Source organism: Apteryx mantelli, chromosome 3 (genome assembly GCF_036417845.1).
Source record: "Apteryx mantelli isolate bAptMan1 chromosome 3, bAptMan1.hap1, whole genome shotgun sequence".
Classification (NCBI taxonomy): domain Eukaryota; kingdom Metazoa; phylum Chordata; class Aves; order Apterygiformes; family Apterygidae; genus Apteryx; species Apteryx mantelli.
Window position 1 is genome coordinate 53,443,380 of NC_089980.1, and position 23,080 is coordinate 53,466,459.

Here is a 23,080-nt window from a genome sequence, read left to right on the forward strand (position 1 = left end):
TTTTTAAAGAGTCAGTTTTATCAATGGGAAGAAGTTCCTACTCTTTCTTTTGTTATGTAGAGCTAAACACATTTCACCAAAAATAGTGTGTATAAATTTGGAGGTTTTGAGCATGGTTATATTAACAGTGGTAGCAGTACACTAATTCACATAGCTGTATTGTTTAACAATGAAAGATAAAAATTTCAAGGTAAAGTTTAGAATTTTGTATTTAAAAAGTTGAATAGTGGAAAATAAATGTTTACAACTTTTCTTTGTGTCTAGTATTAAAAAGATGTCCTGTTCATTGCCAGGCTTAGCAAAAATCAATCCGAGTGTGAACCTATGGGTTTAAAAAAATTTGGTGGGGTGAGGTGGGAAGGAAGGCAACTTAGCTGTCCATTTGAAAAATCTGGTAGATTCTTAATTATATGATGAATCCTAATGATCCATTTATATAGGTTTCTTCCTTTATGGATGACAAAGCATTTTGCAAATGTGATTTATTGAAACTTCATGACTGAGACTAGAACTTACAGTAATTGATACCTCACTGTCACCCAAGTGACTCGTCAGGACATGTATACAATGTACATCTTGGCTTTTCAGAAGACACTGAAGACAATCATTTCTTAGCCTATTTGGAAATTTTGTGTCTTCAATTAAAAGGTAGTCTTCCCTTGATATGTGGTAAATGTCACGCTTAATTTAAATTTTTGAGATATTATATACATCAGTTTATAAACACTTTCTGCAGATTGGTTTAACTATGTTTAAATTATGACTCATCTGTATTTTTACTCAATCATCAGGTAATAAAGTTCAGATTAATTGTAACAATATTTACTAATGAAATCTTAAATTTAAATAAAAGGATGATAATAGTTATTTTTCCCTTCAAAAATAATATATTTGAAATACCCTAAGGTCTCAGTCATTTTTTCAAATAGAATAAATAACTTTAAATTTGTTATAAACTGTAGCACTGTTTTGGATATAATATGTTGAGAAAATAAAGGTGCAAGCTAATTACATAAAACAAGTTGGCTTCTGTAGAAATGATATTTCTAATTCCTAGACTTTAATCTAGCCATAATCATTTGTATGAACAATATAAGAACAGTGAATTATTTCTATTTTAGAGCAAAGTACCTGTTGGAATTAAAGCTGGGAGCTCTAATAAAGTAAGTAGTCATTTATTTTTGGACTTTTTTCTGATTCACTGTAATCCTAACAATTCAGTAGTGTCTAGCTTTCTATCACAAACTTTCCATCTTGGCATAGTGATGAAATTGTTAACATAACTGATGAGTTTCTTTGTGGCTTGTATTTTTACTTTTATGCATAATGTAACATCGTGTTTCTGACCTAATTAGTACTGTCATGCCATTCTGAGTCTTTCATAGCTTGAGTTGGCACTCACTGAATCAATGAATGACCGAAGATGGCTGTACATGGTCACTGAATGCCTGATGTAAAATTCTCATTAATTTCTGAGCTACCTTCTCTAATGCTGTAGACAGATACACAGTTGCAGTAGCAGTGCAGTCTTTTGTAAGAACCGTGTATAAATACGACCTGTAATATTCAAAAAAGAAGAATGATTGTATGTAGTTATGTCACATCTAATCTTGAGGAGGTCATTAGCCTAAAGATAATTTAGGCTAAACCATTTTAAAATGATTTAGCTGCAAGCTTAAGCTGTCAGTGTGCGCTGTTGGCTTTTGCTTGCTTCTGAGCCATCCTGCTTAGATCGCCAAGTGATCTTAGCAAAGCCAAACAAGTGAAGAAGGCATGAAGACCTATAAAGGAGGTCAGAGAAAACAAAACAAAAAAAAACCAACCCCCCCCTCCCCAAAACCCAGAATACCCCCAAAATCCCAAACACAGTGCCCAAGATAAGGATCTTAGCAACTGAAGGAAGGTTTTTCTGTTGAGTGCCTTCGCTCTGTTGTAGACTCGTACTTACTGTTGCTTAACTATGAATCTTCATCCTCTGCAGTTATCTGTCATAGGCAGTGCAGTACTTCAGGTGGACTTTCCACCTCACTGGACAGCTATAGTCACTGCTTACTAGCCTGAGTATAGTCCACTGTGTCATAAATTTTCTTGGCATTTTGGCATTTTGGAATTTTCTTGGCATTAGGTTTAAACCTTATGCCAAGAAAGATCACTAAAGACAGCTGAGGGGAATACTTTATTGTAAGTGGATGACTTCCGTGTATTCTACTGGCATGGACAATGCAGACAAGTCTGTCCAAGCTCCAGCTCAAGAGGAAGTCTTGTCTCCTATTTGTACACATATTGGTAAGCTCAGTCTGAAATCAAGTGTGACTAAATGTGTTTTGGTATAAGCAGTAGTTGCTCTGGAAGAACTTTGGTGCTGTCTCTGGACAGAAGATTTTGAGTTTTAGCTGGAAAATCAGTTGCTACTTCTCTTTTTCATTGACTCTGTCCTCCTCTAAGCTTTATTGGAGAGAAACTGACTCCTGAAATACCATAATGCCTTTTTGGAGACAAGCTTTTAGAAGTGATAATGATTCTTCCAATAAGTGAACACGAATTGAGGCATTTGAGCCTCCTGATTATTCCTGTGAGCCCTAATGAAGGTGTTAATTAGTACCAAAACAGTATGCTGTTTTTAAGATAGTTCACAAGAGGAGATTGAGTTGTACTTCCAAAGTGAAACATCAGCCACCTTTTTATTTCCCAACACTAGAGGGGGAGGATTTGGGAAACTATCATTTGCTGGTATATTCGTTACAGTTTCCTTTTTTGAATTGCCTTGCAGGCTGTTGCAATCAGCTGCAGTACTGGAAGTTGGGCAATTCCACACCTTTAATTTTAGTGGAACTAAGAGATTCTTCTTACCTGCTTTTCTCTCAGAATTATAAATACTTCTGTAAGAAAATTGTCATCAGGACTGACATAAGTCTTACCTACACTGTTATGATACTTCTTATGATTGATCTTTCTTGGAACCAATTAAAAATTGGCAATCTCGTTGAATATCCCTTTTAAGGAAACATCAGATTCATCTTAGTATGGACGTTTTGATTCAAGGAGTATGTAGACCTTTAAGTACTGTGCTATTAGACTGTGCTTGGTTTGTTTGGGAATATCTTGCATCTTGTGGGTTATCCTTAAAGTATTGGTTTAAGGGGGAAAAAATGGGGGTAGAGGGGGGACATACTAGTTTTATACTTGGCCAGTTCATCTCTTTCATCCAGATAGTGTCTGTCTTGCAAAGGGGGGAAACAACCAAAGGCATCTTTCAATAATCACAAAATCAAAGAATAACTGAGTTTGGAAGGGGCCTCTGAAGATCATCTGGTCCAACTCCCACCCTGCTCAAGCAGGCTCGCCTTGAGCACATTGCCCAGGACCGTGTCCAGACAACTTCTGAATATCTCCAAGGATGGAGACTGCAGAACCTCTCTGGGCAACCTGTTCCAGTGCTCAGTCACCCTCACAGTGAAGAAGTATTTTCTCATGTTCAGATGGAATTTTCTGTGTTTCAGTTTGTGCCCGTTGCCTCTCACCCTGTTGCTGAACACCACTGAAAAGTGTCTGGTCCTGTCGTCTTTACACCCTCTCATCAGACATTTAGAAACATTGATGAGATTTCCCCCTCCCCCTTCCCCCCGACCTTCTCTTCTCCAGGCTGAACAGTCCCAGCTCTCTCAGCCTCTACTCGTATGAGAGTTGTTCCAATCCCTTAATCATCTTTGTGGCCTTTCACTAGACTTGCTCCAGTAAATCTGTATCTGTCTCATACTGGGAGGCCAGAACTGGACAGATGTGGCCTCACCAGTGTTGACTAGAGAAATGGATCACCTCCCTCAGCCTGCTGGCAACGTTCTTCCTAATGCAGCCCAGGATACCGTTGGTTGTCTTTGCCACAAGGTTGCATTGCTGACCCATGTTCACCATGTTGTCCGCCAGGACTCCAAGGTCCTTCTCTGAAAAGCTGCTCTGTAGCTGGTTGGCCCCCAGCCTGTACTGGTGCACGGGGTTATTTTTCCCCAAGTGCAGGACTTGGCATTTCCCATTGTTGAGTGTCATGAGGTTTCTCTCTGCCCATTTCCCCAGCCTGTCAAGGTCCCTCTGGCAACACAACCCTCTGTATCAGTCACTCATGCCAGTCTGCGATATATTTTGTATTATCTGAGTTATACTCTCTTAAGTAGGTGCACTCAAGGTAGAATCCTGTGGAGAGATCTTCTGTGGTCCAAGTCCTTGGCTTCTGAGCAGTTTCCTATTACCCTTCTCTTCTAATGTAGAAGGGCTTGTAAACTTAAAGCTTTTTTTCAGATTTTCATGTTTTTCTGTTTGCTTTTTTGTTTAACTATAGAGCTTAGCAGAGATGACTCTTCTGCTTTTGGAATATTAGCTAGCCTCAAAGACCAGGGTTACATTTCCACAGCTTCCTCACAGATGTGCGGTTAGCAATAGAGAATCTCTTTTTAACTCTTTGCACCAAGATAGCCTTTTTTGAAGTGGTGATGGAGAGGCCCAAAGTAGCTTCCCTTTCTATGGCCTTGTTTCATCTGAGTGGTGAAAGCGTTTTCTGGGGACAGGCTCTCAAGAACTGTCATGACAGTTGGTATATTAACCTTTGAAGCAAGGTACAGGATGCAGTAACTCAAGGTTACAACATTTAACTTCATTTATTACTTCCTGGCCACTTCTCTTCTGTTTTCTTTCAGAGGCTGCTCTTGGGAGATCTTGCTTTGGCAAGAACCGATACTTTGTCCTGATCTAGATCACAGAGCAACAGAGGTCCCATAGCCTTTTCTGGTAAACACTGGAGAATAGTGGAGTCTGGAAACATACTTTAGACTTGAATGTTCACTCTGTTTGGAAACTTAGATTTAGTATGATATTCTTGGCAGTAATTTTTTCACTTCAGGGTAGGGATTGGTTTGCAAATCTAGACATGCAGAATGTTTACTTCAGCATCTCAGTATGTTATTTCATCAGCAGGATCTGTTTCATTTTAGGTCAGATCCATTTTTAGTTGTTTTTTCCATTTAACAGCCATATGATGCTAAAGAATGAGCCCCACACCTAGGAAATCCAAGAAAATTGAGTGAAAAGTTTTCAAGAGTAATTATTTATTAGAGGCAAGTCCCCTAAAAAAGCTTAAATGATTTTTTTTAAAAATCGCCTTCACTTTTTTGGTCTTCAGTAGGATCTGCTATTTCTCCTCTAACAATTACATCTTATTCCATTCTAGTGTTTCTAAGTGTACATTAGGCTCATCTTGCACAGTACCATTTCCAGGTGAGAGGAAGGCCTGTTAGTTATTCATCTGTCCTACAACAGAAGTGCAGGTTTGTTTTGCTGTGTTGAACCATGTAATTGCTTGTATTCGCATGGTGTATGAGATAATATGAACCCTTCAAAAATGCTCTTTAGAAATGAATGTTGTTCTCCGTAACCTTTCATCATCCTCCCCAAAGTCTTTTGTCCTTGATGTATAATGCAGGGCATCATGTGCAAGGTTTTGTTATGTAACCCTCCTTCTCTGGGTCATTTTAGGCAACTTTTAGAGTGTGCAAAGAGACTCTAAGCTGGGTGGACAACATGGAAGTGCAGAGCAATTGACTAATGTGCAATGTGGCTAGCTAGGACTAACAAACTCTTAGCCTAAGCATTAATTTTAGTATGATAAAGTCCTTAAGTCTTTGCTTGCCAGACAGTTGTCAGTCAAATGGGAAAGGGTTAGCCTCCCTTGCTCCTTGGTATAGGGTGATCCTCAGTGTGGCTGAGCTGCCATTGTCTGACACCTTCCATACTGATTTTATACGTTTTTGAGTCGGTTTCTTTGCTCTCAAATCTTTGAGCTGCTGCATATCGACATCTCAACAATCTTATCTCTGTCTGCAGTTTTACCTGTATCTTTCTTAGACCCAGTCTACATATTTTTATATTTTCTCAAAGCATTCTCACAAACTTAGCAGTTTTCTCAGAAATTTAACTTGTGCACAAATGCACAACTCAAGCAGTTGTGCCATGTCAAAACTAGACCTTGGATCACAGCTCAACCTTTAGGTTTACTGAACATATGATAAACAAATTTTTAAGGAGCAGTAAAAGTACAAATGCAAATGTATATTTGAAACAAATGTTCTTGCTTACTTACATGAACAGTTTTAAGTAAATCCTTGCTGTGGCATGTGCATTGTGAATAAAAACCCTGCAGCTTTTCTAAATGCATGTAAGAAATAAGAACTGGAGTTTGACCACAAGTCTGTCCTCAGAAATGAATTACACTTTTTTTTTTTTTAAATTTATCTAATTATTCTCTTTCTTCGCTGTTTCTGAAGAGTTGATCAAAACCTTTACTATGCAGAGACAGCTCAAAATAAAAATGGAAGCTAATGCCAATAATAGTCATGTCAATAATAGTACAATGTTGTGAACTCAATAATAGGCTTTGATACTATCAAATGTACTGGACACTAAAATAAATCTTATGATTTGAAAACATGAATTTCACAGTGACAATCTGAATAATGGTTTAGTTTTGGCTTGTGAATTGATGCAAGTATGTGCTCTGGAGTGAAGGGAGGCCAGTGGTTTAGCTTTATGGTAAGCTATTGGTTGCTAACATTAAGTCATTTTCTGTATTTCTTGGAGGCTGATAAGATAAAAATCTCTGTGATCCTTAGGCTCAATCTGAAAACCCCCCAAAAAGAGGAAGTTGGGTTTGTTTGTTTGTTTGTTTTTAATGAGTACTGATACCATCTATTATGTTCCCAAACTGTTAGAACTTCTTTTCGAGCTTTTAGCTGACAGGCTAACAAATTTCCTGGTGACATAAACATAGTATAGTGGAATAGGGGAATTCTATCTTTAATTCTTTAAATGTTTTACTTAACCTCTTACTATTAGAATACTTCTTTTTTTCCTGGATTACTTCTTAAAAATGTAGAATCAGAGTTCAGCTCAAATTCTTCAATTCTGGTTTTACTCTAGAACAATCAAAATCTGAATTCAGTTCAAGAAGCCTCTCTTTCTGGTCTGTGCATGCTTAAATTGTGTTTATGGACAGGATGAAGTGAAACATAAGGGGGAAATGACCAAAACTGATAAGCTTTCCTACAAAACTGACCAAAAAAACCTTGCAGCGTGATGATGCTTGCAAAATACAATGTGTATGGGTATAACAACGCTTGTCTTTCAAGGTCAGTTTATAAGAATGTAAAAAAGTATCTAAACCACTTCAGAACTCTATTTAATAAAAAAACTTTTTTGACATATTTGGCTGAATTATCTGTGGTATTTAAATCAACAGGATGAAATTGGCCTGATGAAAGTTAGTGAAGAAAGACAGAAATAAGAAATGTTCCAAAATTACTTGCCGCTTCCAAAACTGATGATTTTTCCCCAATACTGGCAGATTCACTTCTAAACTCAGAAATACCTCTCACATCACCTTTTTTTTTCCCTCAAAGAATTTTAGGTAATTTACTTGCATACTAAATATAAACTTTCTTACAGTATTCAAAAGCAGCAAATAATTCCGAAGAATTGGAAGACTGTGAGCAAGCTAACAAACTAGGAGCAGTTAACAGTACTTTAAGGTATGCTGTGATTTACAAAAATAATACAAAAATAGTAATAAAACAGCATTTCATTTTGTCTGTCTTGTTTTTGCCATGTGCTGGTTTTCGTTCTTCATTCTTTCCATAGTCCATTAAAAAGTAAATGTGAAATGATGCAAGAACATCTGACAGTAAAGGTTTTAAGAAAGTGATAAGTAGACTCTTTCCTTTCTAAAAAGTAGACTTCAATATTAGTTGAAGGAGATATTTTATGGCATCGGGAGGGAGGAACCTTGCAAATAAAAACACATTTTTTTTCCTACTTTTTACTGATATTAACCTTCTTTGTTCTTGATGACTGTGCTGAATTAAGGGATTCTGTCCTGCTCTGTCCTCTGTTACTGATGTGCCTGTTTGTGATCATTCAGTGAACCAGATCAGGGAGCCTATAAGTTATTGTATTGTTGGCAAAGTTACTTTTTTAGCTTGGATCAATTCCCTGATCTTGCTTATTGCATGGCACAGTCAAGGTTGGGTGGGAGGAATTCTGCAGGATGGTGTTGCCACTGAGTAAGAAAGTGTGTTAACAGCACTCACAGAAACTTGTGTTCTTCTAGATTCTCCACCTTTAAAAAGTAGAAATAGAAAAATCGGTTCTGTTGAAGGAGAGATCTGGTGACTTTGGCCATAGAAACAGTTTTACCTGATAGAGATGTTTGGACTCTTTCCTCTAGCAAAATGAGGCTGCCATGAAAAAGCAACTGCTTCTGCCTGGTGTGTAGTATTTTAAACCTGAGTGGAGTGTCTCTCCATTTTTTTAGGGAAAATAAGTCCCACTCCTGTAGGACAAAAGAATATGAAATTGAGCATATGTACAGAGAATTAAAGAGAAGATTACCTTTTGTGAGATTGGGGAGTTGGGAGAGGGCAGGTAATGGATCTTGAAAGAGCAAGAAGAGCTTGTGATTTGTAGGCCAACCTCCACATTCTCTATCTAGTAGTGCATCATTCTCATGGGTTTGGGTTATTTTCCTTTATCAACTGTATTTCTTATGATAGCAAATGTTTTCTGGTAGTAATTACTGGAGAGGTTCATCAGGGAAGCTTTTAAGGCTTCTCGGCTAATACCAAATATAAAGTCTCCTATTGTGATTTGGCAGAAGATAAGAACTGTATCTTGTTGCAGAATTGCCTCTATACAAGTGAGCTCGTTCTAATTTGATCGCACTGAATGGGGGGTTCTCATTATTTCAAGGCACTTCACTCTATCCTAGAACAGGAGTTCCCAAACTTAACTTTGCTTACATTTTGCTATTAACATCAGTAGTTTTGTACTGCATATGTATGTAGAAGGAAGCATTCAACTTTTGGCACTGTGTTTCATAATATGGGAACTTCTAGGTACCTGTCTCTCTGCCTTGAAAATGCCAGGATGAGTGTAATACCGTTGTTGTTTAGAAGGCTTAAGACAAATCATACTCATAGAATAATTTAGTTTGGAAGGGGCCTTTAGGGATCCAACCTCGCACTCAAAGCAAGGCTAGCTATTGTATGTCCCTTTGAAAGTAAGGGTTAAAAAATACTATAATCTATTAAAAATGATAGTTGCTAAAAGAACTACTTTGAAAAGTGTTTAAAAACTTGTGCTATGGAAATATTTTATCAAGCTTTTACTGAAGGGAGAGAAGTCATTGCCATTGCACAGTTTGTTCAGATAAGGACAATGAAATCTTTCTTGCTGTCTTATGTTAATCTTACCTTTAGATGTGTTGCAGTTGATGCCTTCTTGAATCTTTGTACAGCTAAAGAGCAGTAACTCCATATATTCTAGAGTGTCAGATACAGTAATTCAGAATTCAGTTCCAGGTTACTTTATGTGGATCATATTTCTTTTGGTAGCTCTTATTAACATTGTTTATTTAAAAGTTTAAAACCAAATGTATTTTCTTCCCTTCAGTAACCAAAGTAAGGAGGCTTTCATTGACTGGGCAAGATACGATGATTCACAGGATCATTTTTGTGAACTTGATGGTAAAATGTTTAAGCTTTTTCAGAGTGTTTGTTTGATTTGCTGTCTCTTTAAAACAAAACATGTGCACACACACCAGATTGTAGTTGCTCTGCAAATAACTATTTTTAAAAAGTTTTAATTTTGTACTAAATGGACATGTGATAGTTCATATTATCTTACATGTAGAGAATGCAGTTTTTACATGGAGCAATTGGTAGTCTGTATAGTACGCACAGACTATTACCTCCTTTTGGTATAGTGAGCAGGCGACATCGATGTAAATAGAAAACAAGAAAATAAATGGGAAAATTTTAGCATATTTTTTAAAAATTTACTTCTGACAGAAGAGTTGCATATGATACAAATACAAGACAACTTAATTGCACCTAATTTAGTTTCTTACTGCCGTATTATCTTTGCTGCTATTCTATTGTCTATGCTTGGGCTGAATCTGTTCCTTTCCAGCCTTCCTATGTTTCAAATGATCTCTGTACTAAACTCACCCTTATTTGTAAAGACTTTCTTATTGTTAAAACAGTAGGATACTGGGGTTGTCTCTTTCCTCTGCTCCACATGTGTAAGTCCTTTTATTTGCTTCTAACATTCAAAGCATAGAGGAATGTTTTGCAGATAAACATGAAAATTGTTATATTCAGGAATCTAGCAATGGCTGCCTAAATCCTTTTTAATAAATACCTTAGCCTCCCATGCTAGAAAGACTCAGGACGTAATGCAAGATGTTTTAATCTATCTTTAGGCTGATGTTTGGTTTCACCTGAGAAAGTAGCAGCTGTAGTGGACTTAATTGCAGTTCTCTTTCAGCACTTTTACTGTGTTTTAGCTGTGAAAATTTTCTGTATAAACTGTTTAGTAGTAAATACTCAGTGAGCATTACTGTAGACCTGAAACCGTATATGCAATAAGCTGCTGTTGTCTCTGCTATCTTCAAGTTGCCCACTTACTCAGCTTTTTAAGAGGACTCCTTTGGGAGAGGTGTTTAGTTTATGGAACATTTCTTTTAGAAGGAGGATTAACTTAAGTAATTCTTGATTCCGCTGCACCTCTCCTCATGTCATGCCCTGCTGAATGGGGAAGTGCTGCCCGCCACTGTGTACTTCCAGTGCCTTTTTGCACTGCCTCTGGCACGCGTCTCACTGCATGGTGGGAAGCTGGTTCAGTTGATTAGAATAGCCAAAAAGTAAGTTGGTATCTTCTCTCCCTAGCCCCTGGGTTGTTGGGATGGACTGGCTTAGCTGGTGCAGTGGGAGAGGTGAGGGAGAGGAAATCACCTGACTGGGAGTGACTGGGAGGGGGAAGAAACTCTTGTTCTCTTGCTCTCCTCTCTTCCCATTGGTGACAGGGAGCTCCTCATTGACTCAGCTGCAGTGCAAAACTATACCTTCAGTTTTGCTCCTATAGCTTTTTGTCAGGCTTATGATAAACTAGATCAGGGAATTGATCTAACTGGAAAAAACCTTCTTAACCCAGATCAGATTTCCATCTGTTTTGCTGCACTGCCCCACAGACTCCAGGTGTGGGTGGACAACGAGAGGAACAAGTGGGGACCTGAAGTGACCAGGAAGGCTAGGAACTGCTTAGGTCAGCCATGCTGACAAATAAAGCAAGCTGTAGTTTGACTTTGTCCCATCTGGCACTCAGTGTGTTCTTGTGTCTTGTCTGTCTCCTTTTCTTTTTTTCTAATACTGCTGAAGCGATGCTTAACTGCGTATGCAGGATCATCTCTTCTTTCTAGAGCAGTTCTCACTGTCTATTCCTGTGGCTTCTTTTCCAACATCTGAGGAAATACTCAGTGGCGCTGCTTGGCCTATTCTTATGATTAAGTCTGTGAACTACTGGCTTTATTTTGTTGTTGTTTGGTTGTTGTTTTTTTTTAAGCATGAGTTGCCCTTAACATAGGGGGAGGGAATTCTTCTTGCTTTTGCTGGTTGTAACTCAAAACTTAAGTTTTTATTCCTACAGAGTTTTCAAGCAGAGAGAGCAGTTTAACAGTTTTCTTTGGGTATGTTGCCTGAAATTTGAAGTGAACTTTAGAGACAAGGGTATAACTTGTTGAAATTCTGCTTAAATAGCATATTTTGTGCTGTAACCAACAGATCATCTAGTATATACTGAGAGTTCATTCAATTAAGTGATGTGAGCCTAGCTTTCTGCCAGTATAAATGAGTATCTGGTGGGGGAAGAAAAGTTTTAGCCAATAAATGCACAGTATGTTCCAACTACAAGATGCACCACTTTGACCTTGTCTTTCCTAAGAAAACCAGTTAGTAGTATTCCCATTTAACACTCTCCCCCAACACTTCCAGACAAATAACCCTTAATTCGAAGCCCATTTAAAACAAAACACTATTTGTATCTTATTATAAGGTGAGAGAACACATACATTGTGACAAGTGTTGCTAGTGTTGTTGACTGACCCCATAGAAAGTGTTCAGACAGCAGAAATTATGGCAGAACAAGAGACTGGAAGAAATCATATCCTTTTGGGGTTTCTATTTGGTGTGTATGTTGCTGTATTGTTATGCACAGGGCATTTATAATCCAAGAAGAAGGCAAAATAGTATTGTATCGAAGCTCATATTTAATTCTTTGCAACTGTTTTTGTTAAATGAAGTCTCTTTTTAAATGATCAGCTAGAATATATAACAAAAATTTTCTGATTTAGATGAGAGATCCCCAGATGCACAGTATGTGGATTTGCTGCTGAATCCAGAACGCTACACTGGATACAAAGGGCCCTCTGCGTGGAGAGTGTGGAACAGCATCTATGAAGAAAACTGCTTCAAGTAATTGGGATGGAGAGGGAGTCTGTTTTTATATCTGCACTTCAACATACTTTAGAACTGATTTTTGTATTTTCTAACTTCTTTTTCTAGGCCTCGATCTGTCTATCGTCCTTTAAATCCACTGGCGCCTAGTAGGGGTGGGTCTTGCCTATTTTATTTTTAATGAAGTTTTTTTTAACAGATTGACTGTTGCAGTGCAAGTGATGCAAATAATATTCTTCAGGCAGTAGGTGTGCTCTTTTCTTTTCCTCCCTCTTATGTAGAAGTAGCTATCTATTTTCAAAATTTAGATTTAGATTCATGATCATGCTTGGTTACATACATGCTTAATTTTGTTCATGTGAATAGGCTCATCAATGTCAGTGGAGCTGACATGAGAATTCAAGTATATCTAGAACGGTTTACTGGCTCAGTGTTACAGTAATTTTCCAAGGTGGATGAGAAGTTGAAGGATTAAAGTTCAACAAGACTCTTCACCACTCTTATAGTCTTCCCTTGTCCTTTTTCCCTAAAGCATTTAAATTAGTCACTTCAGCTGACAGACATCCTAATGTAATATAGCTATAAGTTTTCCATAATTAATATTTAGTATATTACAGATGTACAAATAATTGCACTGTTGTAAGAAAGTATGGATTCTTAGGAAATGCTCAGTTATCTTCAGAAATGTATTAAAATTAATATTGTAATGTATGCCAATGGTTTGGGTTTAAAATTTTCCAATTTAAATTGAAAATTATAAGTTTGTGTTCCTAACTGATCTGTATACAGCTTTCCCCCATCTGTTTGTCGCTCCCATAAAAATGAACTAATAACCAATGACTAAGTTAGAAAATACCACCACAGATTACAAACACGAGCAATATAAAGAGACATAAGGTTGTAATTATTGTGTTATTCTTAATGTACTGCCGGTGTATACACACAAAAAGAATTGTAAAAGTAGTTTAACTTGTGGATCAGAATTCCGAAATGGAGCACCGGTCAGATTGTTGAATAATGTGAACTGAAGAACATGACTCCTGCTTGGCTTTCTGAAGCTGGAACATATCTTTCAAAAAAAATGCATAAATCAGATGCTATTAACATTTTAAATTCCAAGTGACTTTACTATAGTAATGTATTTTAGTCTCAGCTTGTTTTGGGGAGGAAGAAGAAGGTGGAAAGCTGCTTACATTTTCTGATAGATTCAGTAAGGTTTCTTGGAAGGTTTCTTAGGCTTTTTTTAGTGTTTATAGTAAAGCTTGTTTCATTACTGCTTTGCTGTGAGAATGGTCTGTTTAATGGTCTTTTTCCCCCCCCCCCTCTCTTCCTAGGAGGGGATGATGGTAAGTCATCTTATTATGCTTAACCTCTAGAAATGAAGTAAGCATTGCAGAGTCTTGGGCTTCTGATACACTTGCATTAGAGGGTAGGAAAGTTATGTTTTTATCAAAGTAATTTATCAGGACAGTTCTTTCAGTTGGAATAAGGGAAAGGAGTGAGAAAGGACGCAATACAGTTCTGTTGTTGGTTCTTATCCTTGTTACCGAGTTTTTGTATTGTTGTAATAACCTTACTAGCAAGAAGAGTAGATACACATAAATTAAAAGATTCTTGAGTCTGGGGTCTCCTCCAGACGTGTGTGTGTCTGATTCCTTAAAAGAATAGGGACAGGTTTTTTGTGTACTTCATTGAATGTTCTTTTGATTTGGGGAAAGCAAGGGCAGGGTGGGGAGGAAAAAGCAGTGGGTCTGTCCACAATGGGATAGACTTAAGAATCTTCCATTAACTAAAAGCTCTCAGGCAAAAGATCTAGGTGTCAGTGTGGAGAGCCTACAGGAAACCTTTTGCACAGTAACAGACAAAGTAAAGGCTATCACTTAGGATGCAGAGGAAATAAGTGTTAGTTTGTATTGTTTAATAGGTGGTTACATGCTTGGTAGGATTATCATGGTGACTTCTGGTCATTCCATACCCAAAACAAGGTTGCAGAAGCAGGAAGAGACAGAGAAAATTGGTGAAAGTTATTCAAGGGATTGGGGAAAAATCTGTTAGGGCTAAAATGTTTAATCCAAAATTCTTTTGATCAGAGAGATCAAGTTTTTGTCCATTTTTAGATGACTGAGGCTTGTGATGACAAAGTGGCAACTGTGCTCCTTTGAAGTCTCTTGAAAAATTCGAAGGTCATTATAATTTTTATTAAAATTGCAAATTTGTTCTGAAAATTGATTTTTGGATAGCACACAACTTTCCCCTTTTCAATGAAAGGGAGTGAGAGAATGAATGGTGGAAGCCTATTTAAGATAGAAAAACAGAGAAATGATTTAATTCAGTCAGTGAAAGGATGTTTTCAAAATTATATACAGCTTTACCAGTTCTGTGAGGAATCAGCACCATGCATCTTATTCTCTCAGAAAAGAATGGGTTGAAAGCTAATTAGTGTAGGTAATAATATTAAACCTGCCAAGTGTTTTTAATACTTACCAATGATCTCCTGTGACCTGCTGAGCCAAAAAAAGCTGTCTTTTGAATCCAAATACATAATGTTTATAGAAAAGATATTTTACTGGACAGGATTTAAAAAAATATAAGCAGGATTTTTTTCCCACCTTATGTTTCAAGAGCATGAATTAATTGCTTATTGCATGTAACAGAAAAAGAACTTTGAGAGATCACTGTGAAACTCCTAAATGTAGGATTTTCCTCTTTGCTTTGAGTTTAGTTAATGTTGACTGTTGGAGAATCCTCATTTAAAGGTAGTAATGAAATAATACTTACTTTTTTTCTGGTGAAATGAATAATGTTTACCTTTTTGATACTAGCTATGATATAAAGCTAAGATTGCTTTAAAGCACTACCTTGATGCTTAGACTAATTTAGTGTACAACTGTCTTGTGTGCTGAATGCTTATTCAGCAGTTTTTGCTCAGCAGACTCTTTAAAATTATGAGTTTTTTTTAGTTGATGTAAGACTTAAGGACATGTTGCTATTTGTACATAGTTTGCAAGAGATTAGCTAGATGTCTTCTGATACAATAACAGTCTGTTCCTTTATCTTAAATGCTTCTTTGTTTGAATCAGAGCACAGAGATTCAGTTTTTCATTGTTGTTAACAATGTCCAACATGATGCGGTACAGAAAGGGTGCTACTACCTATGTGAAGCTGAATCTATCGAAACTTAGTATACATAAGGTCTTTGTGAGCTTAGAGCCTAAGAACAGATCCAGTAAAGAACTGGTATATCTACAAGTTTGGGTAATACAATATTTAACCAAGGATGCTGGCCCATGGTGTCAAACCTGGAGTATCTAAAATGATATCTATTGGAAACCAGGTTTCAGTAGTTCCTCTGCTCATGGAAATAATTGTTCTTTAAATGACTGCTGTGAAGTATATGATCAGAGGTGGATGCAGGGAATGTGAATGAGATGTCTTTTCCATAGACATTCCTCTTTGCACATTTACTCTTCTGTCACATGTCCTTCACCACTAGTACATAGAATCAGGCTTCTGCTTTCTGAATGCCCTCACCAGTAGCTTAGTCATGCTCATTCTTGTATTTTTTTCTTGACTCTAACAGATTTAAACTAACCTCAAAATCCAGTCACCTCAGTGACTGAATAGCTAAATTATTTAGCTTTGTGACTAGCTGGCAGCTAATAGACATACTGTAATGTTCAAACTGAATACTGTTCATTTAACTATATGTTTTATATTTACAGGAGAATCTTTCTACACATGGCTAGAAGGTAAAGCCTCTTGGATGGTTAACATAATAAATTCACTAGAAGAAACACAGCACTTTTTTCCTCTCCCCAAATATTTTTCATAGTGTAGGTTTTTAATAAATTGTGCAGAACTTCTGAATGTCACTCAAAGAATATTTTTGCTTGAGGGCCTTTGGAAAACTTTTTACCCATTTAGATGGTGCACCACTTAAATGCTTCAATGTTTAATCTTCTAAAAGGGGAAGTTCACTTCGATACCAGTTACTTTGAATTTTCTACCCATTTTAGGTATATAAGCTAAGCCATGATAATTAGTAGCATTGCTTAGGGGAGTTTATTTGAAAACAGCTTTAAAAAGCGTTAAAGCTTTTGATGGTTCTGTCCCCAGTATACAAACTGACTAACATATGAACAATTTGTGTTCAAAGGCAAAACAGATTGCTGCTTGTTCATATTTAAATGCAAATTATTGTTACAAAATGTATATTGGAGATGTGCAAAAAAAAAAGTAAATTGAGGAAGAAAAGGTACTTGGGTTTTAAACTTAGTTAATTCTGCATTTCCTTTACTTCTCTGCTGAAAATTTTTAATCAGTGCTATTGTAGGAAAGCATGCAAATTCACATGCTCTTTGAAATACAGTGATGGCTCTAAATGAGGCCGTATCTCAGCATCACTTACAGACAGTCTTCACCATCAGCTTTACCTTCTTTGGTTTGTGGAAATTGGAGTGGCAGGGAAGTTGCCCAAAACGATATTCAAGAACTTTAACTCCAAGTGTAGTCTCTGTCTCTTGTTGTAAGCTTTATCTTAACTAACTTACATTTAAATTATATTTTGCCCATCCTGTGCCATTACACTTCTGTTCTGATGTAAAATTCTTTTAGTCAAAGTCATACTTTCAAAGTTTTGTTCAGTGCATTTATGTCTTCAGTGAACTTGCAGTACAGTTGTGAAGAAGTATTTTGGCTGTTTTGCAATGCTGTAAGGTTTTTTCCCCATAAAATAGCTACCCTAGTTCAATTGTAGCTTTCATGAGAATAAGGATGGTCATAGTATAGTTCTGGTTTCCAGATTGTAAACATTCAAAACTACTTTAAACTCATTGCTCAAACAACATAAACATCTTATTTTTGCGTGGCAGTTTATTGGTACTAATTGACCAGATACTAATCATTTGATTGCATTTATTAGAGCACTAAAATACTGAGTAAGTAATGTCAAACTTTATTCTTAGGGCTTGTTTATGTAAAAAATAAGATGTGTACTTTCCATATGATGGATATAAGGACTTATTAAAAGTACTGCTAAAATAATGCTGAAGTACTGTAATTGTAACTCTTGAAAGTTAAATGACAGACTTTATGTGAAAGGCCATGATGTGTTAATTTTAATACATTATTTCAAGTATTTAGTTTGTTTTTTGTTGTCTTTTTTTCTTTTCCTTTCTCCTGGACAGGTCTTTGCCTTGAGAAAAGAGTATTCTATAAACTCATTTCTGGACTTCATGCTAGCATCAACTTGCATCTATGTGCAAATTATCTTCTTGAAGGTAATCTAAGTCTAGGTAAAACTGCTGAATGGACTTCTGTATTATCCTTGATGTGTATTTGTTTTCTCTGAATATTTTTGGTGTGTACTTAGTTGTAGTCCTCATCCAAATATATTTGTCTCCCCTCCCTCTTTTTTTTTTTTTTTTCTGGCTTAGAAACCTGGGGAAAGCCTCGCTGGGGACCAAATGTGAAAGAGTTCACTCGCCGCTTTGACCCTATTGAAACAAAAGGAGAAGGACCAAGGAGGCTCAAAAACTTGTATTTTCTATATTTGATAGAGCTGCGTGCTTTGTCAAAGGTTGCACCATACTTTGAGCGTTCAGTTGTTGACCTTTACACTGGAAATGGCCATGAGGATGCTGAATCTAAAGCTCTCTTACTAGATATCTTCAGGGATACAAAGTAAGGCATAAACTTTTTTATCACTAGTTTGAAATTCTCAATTATGTTCTCAATTATGTTCTCAAGTGAAAATAGATGACACTTGGACTATGTAGGATGAGGAAATAAAATTAAGCCGTGGGGGGAGCAAGAGGAACTTGTACTTTTGACAAGAAGAGGTAAATATTTTTCAGAGGTTCTAATATGCCAATCAAAAAAAAAAGAAAAAAAAAAAAGCCACCCCGTTTGTTGTTTTTTTAACTCTTCGGTATATGAGACACCTAATTTATTTGGAAAAGGAGAATGCTACATGTAGTCTTTTAATGATCCAGTGACTAATCCAATTTTTAGCACAGATTTTAGCTCTGGTGTTTTAGCCGTCCCTCCCTTCTTCTGTATGCTCTGTAAGGTTCTTCAGTTCAGTTTCTTTGCTCACCTTCTCACTAATTTTTGTGATAGGTAACATGCTCTGTGGCTTCGTTGTTTTCTCTAGTTGTAATCTTGCTAGGTATTTGAGATGTGGTCAGACAACTGATCAAGCCAAAAGGCAAATATTAAAAGGATTGTATTGTGTATTAGAAGGAAGTATTGATCAGTGGAAATGGAGTGAAGAAAATTCTCAACAAAACTGTAAATAACATGTTTCAAGTTATAAAGATTAAATAGTGAAACTGCTACTATTCAGTAAAATTTTGCAGAGCTATTCTGTGAAGACTACGAACTCAGGAAAGTATCTCTTTCACATCCTGAATGTTAGTATATTGGACTCTTCTTAGTTATGTTAGTATATTGGTCTTTGTGTATGGATTTGTATGTGCCAGCTTACACTGATCATAACCGCTGCTCAGTGAGCTTGATGGTACATTGTAGTTTATGCCAGTTTTTTTGTGTTTTGTCTTTATTAGGTCCTTCCGTATGCACTTTGATGAAAAGTCCATGTTTGCTGGAGACAAAAAAGGAGCCAAGTCATTAAAGGTAAAGTAGTATTGTTAATCGCTAGTTTCTGATTAACACACAAAATACTGTTTTTATTTTAGAAAACCTCTCTCAGCAGCACACTTCTGGTAGATGGGGAAAATAAAGTATAAAAGGCAGGGATTAAGAATTTACAGAATGATATCCAAGGCTTCTTAATCTACTTTATACTAAATGAATGAAAGGTGTTATTCATACCCAAACAGACTGAAATCTCTGTTTTAGTGCCTTGGGCCTGCCATTAGGACTGTGGTGAGGCAAATAAGTCTATTAGAAGCAATATTGTATTTAAATAGAATAGGTTTCCCAAAGGAAAAATCCAGTGATTTTTTTTTTCTTAAAAAACAAATGCCCTATGTATATATGTACATGTGGATGAACAAGAATGAACTTAACATTAGAAAGGCATGGTTCCTAGAGGCAAGAACCTAATGGAAATGCTGTTGTTGCCTAGTGACTTCCAATGTTAACAGGCTGTTGTTCAAATTGGTATGCATTAAAATTCCACAACTGTAGTGTGGCTGATAGTAATAAAGGTGCAAGTCTGTTTTAGTAGTTATTTTGGTAGTAGCTGGAATTTATCAGCATAAAAAGATGCTAATAGTTTATAGCCCAGATAGTCTTTTTCTGACCTTAAATATTTAATTTAGATCATCTTAATTAGTTCTGTGCTGCTTTTGTTTCCTTGGCAGGTCCCATAGCTTTCACTCTAACTGGAGCTGCAAAGTAACAATCTGCCCATAGCTTTGAACAGAAAATGTCTCTTGTGAATTGTAACTTTGTTCACCTGTGTGTCAAAAATGCATGTGTGTTCAAAAAGGAATTGGACAATTTAATGGAAGAAAAATCTGGCAGGGACACAAAGATACAGTACTTACAGCTCAGGAAATGCTGAGCTTGGAAAGAAGATACTAGGCTTACACAGACCTTTGTTATGGCCTGGCCTGTGTGGTAGAGGTTTTGTACAGTCTTAGCAGTAGAGGATTGATACTCTAGTGGTACTTAATTAGTTAACCTGTTTTTATAAAACTGTAAGTACTTTAAGCTAACCTTTTTTGTTTTTGACAACTAGGAAGAATTTAGATTACATTTCAAGAACATATCCCGCATAATGGATTGTGTTGGATGTGATAAATGCAGATTGTGGGGCAAACTGCAGGTATGGTTTATTGTGTGTGTATTGGGGTTGGGAGATTAGCATCTATTTCAGTTTGGCAGGATGTCTCTTACCTAAATATCTAGACTTTCTGCACATGTTTGGTTGTTTGATATCCTTACTTATATATTCAAAATAAAGGTATTTTTAGCTTACTTTTAAACAAAATAAATTTAATTTCTTAGAAACATAAAATGATAAAAACTTTCCACAGCTGTTCTATTGACTAAAAAGTATAGTTTGTATTCTCTGAAATCTGATTTAGAGCAGATGCTTCAAAGGCAAAGTTTTGCTGGCAATCAACATCTGTATTCACTGATCAGATAAGCCTTGCAGAGTCAGCTGCGGGAAGCCTTCCTGGAAATACTGCACTTGCTTGATCAATTTTTAAAGTTTAACATGAGACTTAATTCCACAAGTTGAGGCATAAGAAAAAGTAGTCATTCAGATTTTCATAATTTATGCAGAAGCCAGCAAACAAATAACATGTTTTGCTTAGATTTAGAAACTTCTCTAGAACCCGAAGGATTTAGAACTTTTTAAAAATGAAAGTAGAGATACCTTACCACCTGAAGGGTGGTCTTAAGAGAACTATAAAGTACTGCAAGATGCACAGTAAAGACGAGAGAGTTTTTAAAAAAGTCTGTTTCTGGAGACTTCATATTTTTATTTTATTGAGAATAAGATTTTAACTCTCAAGGTTAATGTTAAGTCTAGACTGAGGATAGTTGGTACTTTGGGGTGCCTACTGTTGTATAACACTAGGCTTATCAGAGTACAGTTCTCAAAAAAAAAATTCGTAACAACAGAAAAATCAGTGGCCTCTGCAGAATTCCCAGCGTTCTGCTTGTCTTGTCCTAGCCGATGTTTCTGATCTACTAATCATTTTTTTTTCCTTCTCATGCAAAATGAAGTAGGGTCAGATGAATCTCTTGACCTCTAGAATTCTCTTGCATCCAGCCTCAACCACTTTGTGTCAAAAGCCAGTGGTTCTTCCCAGCCTGATTAAAAGGGGAAGTAAGAATAGCTTCTTCTGTTCTACTCCTGTGCAGAAAATAGGGGTTGAAACTGAAGCTGCAGTGTCCACCATTGAGACTGGATATGGAAAAAGCAGGAGATGTGTTGTGACACCTCATAATATTAAAAACCTAGTTTGACTTGGAAAAAGTGGGGGAGGAAAGAAGAGGGAGATCTGATCTAACAGCTCCCACAGCAGTGAGGCATCTGTACTGTTAGCGGGGAAGGGAGCTGGAAGTGTTGTTAACAGGTCTGCTTTCAGGTGCATCTGATATGGCTGGCAAGAAAAGAGATGGGAAAGGAAGAGATTAAAAACAAGAGGAAGAGCAAGTACATTTGAAGGAACAAATGTTCTTAAGTGAATGAACTTAGTGCACAACCGTTGGCATGCATTTGCATTAGTGTTTTGGTTTGCATGCAAAGTATTCTTAGGTTGAGGGAGTGTCAGTATATAAGAATTGGTAATGCATGTTTGTCTGAATTAGTAATTTTGTAACTTCTTTACAATTTTTTGAGACTAAGAGGAGTAATCTTTTTGATATGAAAACACTAATTTTCTTGTAGACTCAAGGCTTAGGAACTGCTCTGAAGATTTTATTTTCTGAAAAAGAAATACAGAGCCTTCCTGAGAATAGTCCATCAAAAGGTTTTCAACTCACACGTCAAGAAATAGTTGCTCTTGTAAATGCCTTTGGAAGGTAGGTTTATTTTGTCACTTGTATAGTTTAAAAAAAATCTTCAGTGTTGATGCACAAGATCTGTGAAAAGATGGTATTGATCATGTGGCTGTAAGTTTTAAAGGCTGAGTAATTAGTAGTGGCATGGATAAACTTAATGCCATCAAACTGAGAATGTGAAGTATTGAATATTAGCTTTGTTTATGTTGGGATCTAATTCATCTCTTTATCCCAGATCTCATAAATTCGATCTTATGAAAGCTGGATTTCAGTCTCTTGAACAGTCTTAATTATTAGAGTTTGGGTATGTCTCCTCCTTTTTGAACCTGGAACACTGACTACAACTGTTCTACAAATACATTTTGCACTTCTGTTTTAAATGGATATACATAAAAAGTAGTGAAAAGAAACAAAAATACCTTGTTTTTTATAATGCCCCCAGGCATTCAGATTTTCTGTGTGGTGTGATTATTTTTGTTAGATCTTTAGTTTTGACTAATTTTTTTTTGAAAACGGCAATAATTTTGTCTGTTCAAGTGATGAAATAAAACTTTCCAACAGATTTAAAAGACATGTAGAATTTGCTTTGTTCATCATGCTAGTTCTTCAGATCTTGAGCATAAAGACTTCTAGTTATGTTTCTGTTTAAAAGAGTGTGGATATTAAAAATTATTACCTCTGTTGTAAGGTCTTAGATATGTTGAATGAGGACAATTTTAAATATATCTAAACTTTAGTCCCTGTAATGTTTTATTCAAATATAATGGAGTGCCAGATAGTAGATCTTTGGAAGAAAAATAGTATCTTAGCGTGTTAATTTTTTGGGATAGAATTGCGCCCTCCACCCCCCAAAAATTTTGCACTTCTCCTACGGCTGACTTACTAACACTTAGGGGGGTTGTTTCTTTTACAGGCTTTCCACGAGTATAAAGGAATTGCAGAATTTTAAAGTTTTATTACAACAAACTAGGTAATGAAGGCCTTTGCACAACCCATTAGTGAAGATCATTTACATGATTGCGTTGAGCAGAAGGAACTGATCCTTACTGGACTCTTATGAACTGATCAAAAGTAAAATCAAATACCAACTTGAATATTTATGTTTAAACTAAGAATGGCTATTAGAAAAGATATTTATGAATGAAGTATATAGTTTTTAAACATGTAAATTATGCTAATCTGTTTATTTTTTAAGTTCTCTGCTCACAATTCTGTTGTATTGACACTTTCTAAATTTTCTTTATTTCCCTTTCTTTCAAAGATAG

At 36.4% G+C, this 23,080-nt stretch overlaps 1 protein-coding gene across 3 annotated transcripts in view; it reads left to right on the forward strand.

Moving 5' to 3' along the window:
- Positions 1-23,080, forward strand: part of ERO1B (endoplasmic reticulum oxidoreductase 1 beta) — a 40,305-nt gene that overhangs the window by 13,933 nt on the left and 3,292 nt on the right. Inside the window, exons 4-16 of one of the 3 annotated variants that reach the window (XM_013943743.2) lie at positions 1,122-1,163; positions 7,489-7,571; positions 9,490-9,563; positions 12,227-12,347; positions 12,438-12,484; positions 13,664-13,675; positions 16,052-16,078; positions 17,516-17,608; positions 17,765-18,011; positions 18,896-18,965; positions 20,038-20,124; positions 21,703-21,836; positions 22,729-22,886. In XM_013943743.2, coding sequence (XP_013799197.2) covers positions 1,122-1,163; positions 7,489-7,571; positions 9,490-9,563; positions 12,227-12,347; positions 12,438-12,484; positions 13,664-13,675; positions 16,052-16,078; positions 17,516-17,608; positions 17,765-18,011; positions 18,896-18,965; positions 20,038-20,124; positions 21,703-21,836; positions 22,729-22,789 — 1,098 coding nt within the window. In that variant the 3' untranslated portion in view covers positions 22,790-22,886. The remainder of the gene's footprint in view (positions 1-1,121; positions 1,164-7,488; positions 7,572-9,489; positions 9,564-12,226; positions 12,348-12,437; positions 12,485-13,663; positions 13,676-16,051; positions 16,079-17,515; positions 17,609-17,764; positions 18,012-18,895; positions 18,966-20,037; positions 20,125-21,702; positions 21,837-22,728; positions 22,887-23,080) is intronic. The other 2 variants (XM_067293371.1, XM_067293372.1) reach the window with 2 other exon arrangements.